This window comes from Cygnus olor, chromosome 1, assembly GCF_009769625.2.
Source record: "Cygnus olor isolate bCygOlo1 chromosome 1, bCygOlo1.pri.v2, whole genome shotgun sequence".
Lineage (NCBI taxonomy): Eukaryota > Metazoa > Chordata > Aves > Anseriformes > Anatidae > Cygnus > Cygnus olor.
The window spans coordinates 45,386,078-45,395,977 of NC_049169.1; the positions used below are offsets into that span (position 1 = coordinate 45,386,078).

At 43.1% G+C, this 9,900-nt stretch overlaps 1 protein-coding gene across 1 annotated transcript in view; it reads right to left on the minus strand.

Moving 5' to 3' along the window:
* The window catches only part of UTP20 (UTP20 small subunit processome component), a 64,582-nt gene extending 55,642 nt beyond the window's left edge, over nucleotides 1-8,940 (minus strand). The window contains exons 1-10 of the mRNA XM_040556158.1: nucleotides 8,803-8,940; nucleotides 8,294-8,374; nucleotides 7,431-7,497; nucleotides 7,103-7,235; nucleotides 6,421-6,609; nucleotides 4,826-4,907; nucleotides 3,610-3,747; nucleotides 3,020-3,175; nucleotides 1,214-1,360; nucleotides 569-703 (exon numbers count right to left, since the gene is read on the minus strand). Of these exons, the coding sequence (XP_040412092.1) occupies nucleotides 569-703; nucleotides 1,214-1,360; nucleotides 3,020-3,175; nucleotides 3,610-3,747; nucleotides 4,826-4,907; nucleotides 6,421-6,609; nucleotides 7,103-7,235; nucleotides 7,431-7,497; nucleotides 8,294-8,374; nucleotides 8,803-8,847 (1,173 nt within the window). The 5' untranslated portion in view covers nucleotides 8,848-8,940. The remainder of the gene's footprint in view (nucleotides 1-568; nucleotides 704-1,213; nucleotides 1,361-3,019; nucleotides 3,176-3,609; nucleotides 3,748-4,825; nucleotides 4,908-6,420; nucleotides 6,610-7,102; nucleotides 7,236-7,430; nucleotides 7,498-8,293; nucleotides 8,375-8,802) is intronic.
* Between the last annotated feature and the right edge of the window lie 960 nt (nucleotides 8,941-9,900).

The following is a 9,900-nucleotide window of genomic DNA, read 5'->3' on the forward strand; positions in this document are numbered from 1 at the left end:
AGCTTAACAGAAGCCCACACAGGTATAGTCAAATGTTTGAAGGATCCCATCTCCTGAGCAAAACTGGACTCATGCCACAGGCGGAACCGATCTTACTTCAGCAGAAGCCAACACTGAGGTCCACGTGAAACGTTTTTAAAGAATTGTTAACAACCTTATCTTCCCGTTGCAAATCACTAAGTGTTCAGCAGCTTAGTGGAAAACGTACTTTTTCAACCAAGTCCAACTCACTGACTGGCTTCAAAATCTAGGAGAGAACATGCTCCCTCTCTGTTCTCCCTCCTTTCTCCACAGATTCTGTAGGTGTTCAAAGCAGAGCCTGTTTTTCATTGCAAATATGTCTGCCATAGTAACAGCATTATAGCATGCTGTCAGACTGTGCAAGACTCTCAAGGAGTCCTAAGACCACAGCAGGCATTATTTTAGGCATTTTACAGCTTCCCTCTTATCAGTACAAAAAACCTAAAGGGAACCTTATAGTCTGTTGCCCAGAAGCGGAATGTCCTGAAATAATGCTGCCATAGGGAACTTGGACTCTGGGATTTCTCCTGTAAGAAGTGTTTGTTACCTTCTCAATAGCTTCCTTGGTCAAAGAATCAGGCAAGAAAACATTCTCGGCCAGTAGTAACGCAGAAATTGCATTCAGCAGGGTCTTGCAGCAAGATGGCAAGAGATCTGATGTTTGTAACATTTTTATTAAAACCTGAAACAAAAGAGAGAACTGATATTTGTGTATTAAGATGTGGTGATTGTCTGGTCTGAATGACCTACATGGTCTCTGGAAGAGAAGGACATGGTGTTCTAAGCTTCAGCCCACAGAAATGAACCCTACTTGTCCTATCAAAATTTGAAGGCATTAAATCTGTATTTGAACCCACAGGGTGAATCTGGTGGAAATGCACCACCATAGATGCAGGTCTTGCTCTCCTCCACAGTAGCAGAAATTACAGCACAGCACAGCCTCTGTGCTCACCTCATCATCTCTCTTTTCCCCTTGTTTATTTGAAGGACTACACCAGCATTACATGATAATGGAAAACTTTCATGGGACTGGAGAGGTAGCAATACTCCCAGTAAATCTCTGTTCACTTGACTCAAATCGTGAAACTATTAATGCAGCAGGAACGTTTCAGGACGCTGCAGCTGACCATACCTCTTCCAGGTTCAATTGATACTTCTTTGGCAAGCCATGCAATGTGATGGTTTGACCTACCTGACAGACCTCTTCAGGCAGTGAGACTTTGGATCCATTTGCGTGTTCCAATAGGATCAGATATGCTTGCAGAATCCTTTCCATCTGCTCTGACGCCACACTGCAGTTGGCCTTAGTTATTTTGCTTTGCAAGTCTAAGAGTGACTCCTGTTTAAAAAAAAAAAAAAAAAAAGGAAAACAAAATGATTCAGAGAAACAATCAGACACTGTTTCAATTATTGCTATTTGAAAGCCATTCTAAAGTATCAACATTTCATCAGCCCAACAAATTATTGCTGACTCCCTCACTCATGTTCAACAAACTAAACCTTCCAGAAATACCACAGGATACTCATTTTGTAAAAACAAGCATCCTGGATTCCTTGGATAGAAACCTGCCAAGATAAGGTCAAAAAATTACAAACCAAACAGGGAAGAGGAAGAGAAAGAGGACTCATCTCCAAACCCACGGTGGTATGGAAGCACCCAGTTTCCACTGGAGATCACCAGAATTTAAGTGCTTTTATACTTTAGCATCCTTATGTTAACATGAATTCTGAGAGGCTACTCATATAATCTACATTATGTAGATAATGGAGCTGCCCTGGATCACACTCATCTCTCTTTCTGTCAAGAGAATGTAAAATCCTATCCTTGGTCCTATAAACTGAACCCAGTTTAGAGACCTATCATAGATATTGTCATCATTTTCCTCTGAGGACGATACTGAGCACAACTAACTAGCTCCCAAGGTAAAAAACAAGTCTTATTAAATAGAAAGAGAACTATGTCATCAGTTCCTAAGATTTCATCACAACTGCAGGTGACAGATTTCCAGGATTACAAAACATCCAGTGACAAACAATTCTGTGTCTAATAAACAGTCAGACAGCAACTACTATCATACTGTGTGAGGTAGAAGGAACAGGATGGGATTTTCAGGGTAACTATGGACTGTCACAAGTAGAGAGTTCCCAGTACCACACAAACTGGACTATTTACCAAAATTGGAAGGACTGCCTTCAATTAGGTTTACATGACTACCATCTCTTCCAATATCCCATTTCACCCTTCTGAGAAGCAAAACTCACAAAATATGTTGTCAACTGCAAGAAGTTTCAAGATCCCTTCGCAAATCCCACTCCTTAGGAAGAGAACATCTAAATGGTTATCAGGTAAGTAAAAACTACTTGCTAAGCCCTTGCTCGTCGTTCAACATCACCCTGACTCAGCAGAGCACAGCCCATGGTACACAGCTCTACTCCTTCATACCTCAGGGTGTAACCACAGAGAAGCAACATGGGAATACCCAGACTGAAAACGCCTGTCATTCACAACACTTGGCTCCGAGGCTTAAATGTGGCTCTCCAAGTTCAGCCCAAGTCTTTGATGTAAAGAGAGCTGCAGCAAAAGAGGCTTCCCCTTCACCATCGCAAAGTGGGTTTGGAACCACTAATAGTTTGGAACCACTAGTACGTTTAGTTCAGTAGTATAAGAAAAGCTCTAACCCCAGCAAGGGGCCTGCAATATCTGTCTCTGCAAAGGCAGACCCTACAAACCCTCCTTGCCCAGATGTGCAACTGAGCTCCAAGTCTCACACAGTGGTTCCCTTATTAATCACTGGGTAGCAGAACCACCTGGTTCACTCTGAACTTGCAAACGAAGAGCGGGATTTTTTTTCCATACACATGACACTGTAGTTAATGTTTCCAAAGGATGTAAAACCCAGTTCTGGTCTAATAGGACAAAAATAGTTTTCTTGGCAAGTGTGCACAGCTTTTTTTCAGTCTCTCGTGAACAGGAGAAAAAAAAAGTAAATCAATGTACCTCCAGACACTTGAAAACAGTATCAAAATGCTCCTTATGGATGTGCACCGCAGCTGATCTGATCATCTGCTCAAAGGCTTCTCCAACAGTTACCCATGGTAGTTCAATCTCCTCCTCAGTAACTGGCCCCAGCTTTACCAGAATTAACTTCACAGCCTGTACAAGAAAAGAGCATATCATATCCTTATACTCAGAAAATAAACCCAGCAATTCTAAAGTTTGTTAGAGCAAGATACTATTAAAATATTTTAGTGATCTCAATTCTCTCTAGAATGATTAGTAGAAAAAAAAAAAAAGGCTATCACTTAAAATCTGAATTGTTTTTAGATTCATCTGGGGGGTATAAAATATGTATGGCGTTATCAAGCAGTACCATTTTAAGATACAGAAATATCATATAAGAATGACAAAAAACAACCTTCCCATCTCATTAAAGATTTTTAGACGGCAGCTTTCAGATCCTGTAAAATAATGAACAGCATGTTCATCACTAGGGATCTACTGAGGAGAACAAGGCAACACTCAATGGTTTCACAAAGCACTCCATTACAGCAACATTTACACCAGTTATCTTTTTTTCTTGTCTTTACCGTCTCTGCACAAGAGTGGAACATGTTTCGAACGCCTTTGCACATCTCAAAAAGTAGTTGTCCTACACCTTCCACCTTCTCGGGGTGCTTCCCCAGGTCACGGAACATCAAATTGAAGAGGGCATTTTTATCAGAAACCTACAAAACACAAGGATAAAAAAAAGTCATCTCCTATTCAGAGTTGCCAGGTGAAAAGATGCAATAAATGGCTCCACAGCACCACATTATTCTTCTATAGTCCTGTGCCTTTCCACATCAGTTCAAACTCACTATTTCTGCAACCACCACGGAAACTGTAAGAAAAAGTCAGCTATTCAGTTGTTACAAGTCCCCTTGCCTAAACGAACATAGGCCTACTAAGGCCATTGCAGATGAAATACGTCCTTTTGATTACTCTTTATGATTTTAGAGTTAAGCATGTGCATAAATGCACCACTAAATTGGCCCCAACTGAAACACAAAGGTCACTGCTCTGGCATGGAAAGAGACATGTATCAGCTGAAAGCAGAATGCAGTCATCCAAAACTATAAAAACATCTGGGAATACTGCAAATATTTCTGGCCTCAGATTCTGAAACCCTCTGTACCTGAGGACTTCACTCAAAGTTCAGCAACTTCGGAAAACAATTAAACAAATGTGCTTTATTAAGGTCTCTCAACTTAGGACAAGAATGGGGATACCCAGATTTGCTAGTCATTCTCAGGAATTCTGGCTTGTGTGTGTATTTTGACTGAAAAAACAAAACAAAACAAAACAAAACCAACAAACAAAACAACAAACCAACAACTACTACTGATTTTCCTTACTCCATGAAAAGCTGCTGTTTGGCCTTAACTGATCTGCTTGTGAACATTAAATAATCTGATTTTCAGGAGTGCAAAAAGGTTGTCAAAAGAACTTGTTCTACAAAGGCTTTAAAGCATTATTGAAAAAGCCAGTGAGAAAATGTACATTTACAAACCAAAGCCTCCCTTTTGCAAGACGGCCCATTTGGTTTAACTACTTTTAAAACAGAAAATGCTAAGGCCTCTATTTGCCACTGCTGATATGAAGTACATGACATACTCAGCAAAACATTCACTGAAAATCACAACTTGAGGCATGCAGAATGTCAATTCAGGCCTTGTAAGCTCTCTTTTACAGAAAGCTTATTACATATTGAAGCCAAGAGCCACCACGGAATGAAGAGAGTCAAGGTACAAACACCTCACTTACCTTTCTCATTAGAAAGACAAAACTTTCAGCAGCAAAGTTTCTGATGTGAAGTTTGTGGTGAGCCAGCAGGGTGCTGTACAGGCTACAAAGACACACAATAATAATCTGTCTTAAAGGCAGTGCAAGAATTGCCATCCATTGTTTTAAAAAAAATATGTTTGCAGTTCACATTGTCATGTCTTACAAACACCAAGAATCTGTCCTCCTAGAGAGGGCAAATACCTTCCTCAATTCCATTCCTTCCTACCCTCCCAGTGTAAAGAACAGTCTTGCAAAGAAGATAAAATGATAACACCAGGCACCTTAAGCTGCAGACTTGATACCTCAAACAGCTCTGGATCCACACAGATCCAATTGCAGCCTCAAGATTTTCAACAGATACACTCAGCAGCACTAAGTGAAAACAAAGCTGATTTGATACACCAGATTTCTACTTCAGCTGAGCCAACAAGCTCTCTTGTGCATGTAAATTTTCCAAAGATACAATTTAGAGGGGTGATAAGTATTTGCAGTTCTCTGGTAAATATCAGTAATGGTTACAGGTGGCTCAGCACATGTTAAGTGCAGAGAGTGGTGCCTCAGATTCACAGCCAAACAGATGTTTTTGCAATATGCCTGACAACTTTTGCTGGGTTGGGGAAGAAATCTGTAACCCATGTTTTGCTCCATCTGTTCTGAATTGAAAGACGGAAGGCTTCTAGTAGGAAGCAACACGGACCCACCGACTATGACAAAAACTAAAAAACAAAAAACTGCTACCAGAGTAGCATAAGATTGAACAAGCAGTCATAGTGGGTCAGACCACAGGTCCATCCAGCACAGTATTCAGTCTCTAGCAGCAGCCAGAAGCAGGTGCCTAGGAAAAGTTTAAAAACAGAGCAAGCACGTACAAAAACAGCTTTTAGCCACCTGCAGCTCAAGGACTTCTCAAGCCAGAAGTGGTTCCCGTGCATTTGGAAATTCCCTCAAACTTGGCCAGTTTCCCTTTGAGCTTATGTCAACCTCTCACATGCACAGCATCCTACTGCAAGGAGTTTCACAGCGTACAAAACTCTGCACTGCTTGTCTGTTTTTTCACTAAACAGACAGGAAGAAGGGAAGCACATAAAGGGCTGCAACAGGAGCAACTAAAGACTCAAAGGAGTCCATTCGATGTCATTAACTCTAGGAGTCTGCAACTGGAAAAAACAGAAATGATACAAATATGACTGAGGTACTTGACAGGCATCCAAGAGACCTGTGTTGAATTTAGACTTGTTTTAACTGTTGTTGTCTTTCTGAGTTTTGTCTACCCAGCGGAGGTAGCTGCTTCCTCTCCTATCACCACTTGCATCCACCATACCAGGAGAAAAGAAGGCCAAACACTCAACACGGCAGACCAACCCATACTGCTCCTCCAATACAGTGCCCGTCCAAGTCAGAAGGATCTCAAAGGAGCTGCATACGATAACACGGCTCACAGTCTGTTTCAGAAAGCAGAGAAAGCATGCTACCAATTATATACTGAAGCACTAAGCCAGATATTTGTCTGGAACTGGCATTCCTATAGCATTTAATAACTGCTGATCGAGGCAGACATTAAACACAGCCTTTACCTGTATATGTTACTTATGTCCTTCACCATCAATCTCCACAAGTATTTGTAGAGATAGGAAAGAGAGGTAAAAGCCCATTCCAGCAACTCTGTGTCCTGTGTATCCAGTAGATTGGTGATGGCCAGGAAGAAGTCATGGAAGTGTGGATAGAAATCAGCCTGGAGATCTCGAGCCAGTTGCACCACCAGACTGCGTTTCAGACAACAGAGTGTTAGTTTATTTTAAAATAAACAATAAGAGCCTAGACAAGCATTGCTTGCAATCTAGCACAATCTCTTTGAAAAGACAGCACCACTCTTGCTTCTCACTTTCATTTAAGTATCATCTATTAGGCAGCTGTGAATGACAAATTTGAAAATTCACAGTACTTCAAATAGGTAACATTAAACAAGATATAGATGATCAATGTCAATCAAAGCACATTAATTTCTGCCTGACACTCAGGAGGCACTCATGCTAATTTGCTTGCCTTGTCATAGTTTCTTTTTTTTTTTTTTTAAAAGACTCAGGACCATGAAGCTCTACAAGATAAATGCCAATTATCCAATCCCATTTTGGACATCTCATTGCTATACTTCTTTCCTCATGCACAATAAAGAAAAATAACACTCACAACAGAACTTGAATTACTTACTTGTAATACCTTCAGATTTCTGACTACATTTTGTCAACAAATACTTACTCTAATAAGGGTTGATAGGCAAGACTGCCTTTGACTTGCAAATGTGTCTTCAAGCTCTGCACAACAGTACTCTGGTAATAGACCAGCTGGTTGAAGGACTGACATTTGTTGGCTACTTCTTTGTAGAACTGCACTGTTCAAAGCACAAAAAAGAAACCATGAAAACTCTAGCCCCGTTCCTGGTGAACATGAAGGATGCTAAAAGTTAATAGCTCTCCAGAGCCCAATACAAAACCCAATCAATGGAAAATCTCCCAGGTGGCTCTGGATGCAGAAGAAATGCATTTTTACAGTTTAGGGCAAACATTGACAAATAAAAATTAGGTACCAAAATGTTGAGTAAGGTTCAGTTCCCTCCATTTCTGTAGTCCTTCAAAAAAGTAGGTTTCAACCTCCTGTCAAAATAAAGACAAAATAACAGTTTGTCAACTCCTGTGAAAACAGCTTGTAAAGACGAGAGGTTCAAGTGAAAAGAACTATCAAGTGCTTCAAATATTTTAAGAATATTTTAAAAAAATGTGATGACTTCATTTCAAAGGGTGCTGTGGAATTTGCCTGAAAATAAGACTTTTGTTTCTATATTCAAAAAACATTTGAAAATATTTTCTAGTGATAGGACTCATTTACATAATTGTTTTTTAGACTTCCATTGACTGGCCTTGATAATCTATGACGCTGAACCACAGACCACACAGCACAAACGCTCTGGGACTTCTTTTGGCATCATCACAGCTACTGAATGGGAAGTTCACAAAAACAATGCAGCAGGCCAGGAGGCTATAACCTGCTAAAGACTCCATTCAATGATGATCTACAGGACATGTGGATGATCTTTAAAGACATGCACATGCTGCGATTATAGCAACTACTCAGCATCCTTAAGTCTTTGCAGGGCTGGACTTAGAAGTGCTGTCAGAGCCATGACTTCCATGCTCAGAGGCCCATGAGCTACATGGAAGTGATCAGGGTGACGCTGTCAAAGAGTCTCTATGGCAATACCGTGAAATATTTCAAAAAGAAATGGGGAACAAAGCAGGAAATGAGGCTCCAGAAAAGGCAACTCTTCCGTGAGCTTTCTTCTAGTTTCTGCCCCCCAAGATAAGTTTTTAAGTGAATATTTCAGGGAGTGCGTCTACTTGTGTTGTGATCTGAGATCCTCTTGCAGAACATGACTGCTGTCGCTTTTCTCACCTCAGCATAACTTCCAGTTCTGTCAATCCGATGAATAATATCAATATTAACATTACTTAAGCGCTCCGAAAAGGTGAGAAACTGTAAAACAAAAGGACATACGTGTTTTTGCTCTGTTCTGAAAAATTAGGAAGTCCTTCTTAAATAGCATGCACACTACAAAGAACCTGCTTCTGGAGGTGGACCATCAGATCGCACCAATCAATCTGTAAACGGCTCAATCCCAATCTTAAGGGAGAGGACGTTTGTAACCGAAGAGAGGAATTAAAAGCCCACCCCACAACACCTACAGCCACAGCGTGCTTCCTGTGCACCAAAGGGCGCAAGGAGCACTTCGGGTCGGGTGTCCCCAAAACACGGCGCAAGGGATGCAGGAAAATCTACCCAAATGCCCATCAGTGGGTAAGGCTATATTCAGGCGCCGCTCCCCCGTGTCCCCCCCAGCTCCATGTAGGTGGCACCGCCGCCCCGTTACCAAACCCCAGCGACGCGGCGACACGGGCGCTCACCCGGTGCGTGTTCCCCGACTTGGGGGCCGAGGGCTTGCCCGGCATGGTGGCGGCGGTGGCCACACGTGCAGCACTACGCGCTGGGCGCCGCCATGCCGGCCGGGGCTGCCGGGAGCAGGGGGAGGAGAACGAGGAGGAGGAGGAGGAGGAGGAGGAGGAGGAGGAAACGGGCCCGCCGGCGGAAGGGGCGGGCGGCGGGGCTAGGGCTGGCACTGGCCGGGGTTTGGCTGCGTCCCGCCCGCCCCGCAGCGGAGTGGGTCTCGTTGCGTTGTCTGGGACCTGCGTTTCCCGGAGGGGTCTGGCCTGAGCTCCCCTCCTCCGGCCCGCGTCTGTTTTTGGGAAATAGCGGCAGACTGTCACGGGCAGACAGCGATAGGGCAAGGGGGAGCGGTTTTAAACTAAAAGGAGAGATTAGATTAGATGTTATGAAGAAATTCTTCACTGTAAGGGTGGTGAGGCACTGGAATAGGTTGCCCAGAGAAGCTGTGGATGCCTCATCACTGGAGGTGTTCAAGGCCAGGCTGGATGGGGCTTTGGGCAGCCTGACCTAGTGGAAGGTGTCCCCAGGGGGATTGGGGTTAGATGATCTGTAAGGTCCCTTCTAACCCAAGCCATTGTATGAAAGCAGGGACAAGGTTCTAGGTAGATGGACACAACTGTCAGCTAAGCAATGATGGCAGGGGATGAAATCACAAAATTGTAGGGGTTGGAAGGGACCTCAGAAGATCATTGCATCCAACCCCCCTGCCAAAGCAGATTCCCTAGAGCAGGTTGCTCAGGTAGGTGTCCAGACGGGCCTTGAGTATCTCCAGAGAAGGAGACTCCACAACCTCCTTGGGCAGCCTGTTCCAGTGCTCCGTCACCCTCACCATGAAGAAGTTCTTTCACATGTTGGTGCGGAACTTCCTGTGATCCATTTTGTGGCCATTGCCCCTTATCCTGTCCCCACAACCACTGAAAACAGGTTGGCCATATCCCTCTGTCTCCCACCCTTAAGGTATTTATAAGCATTGATAAGATCCCCTCTCAGTCTTCTCAAGGCCGGACAGACCCAGGTCTCTCAGCCTTTCCTCATAGGGAAGATGCTCCAGGCCCCGT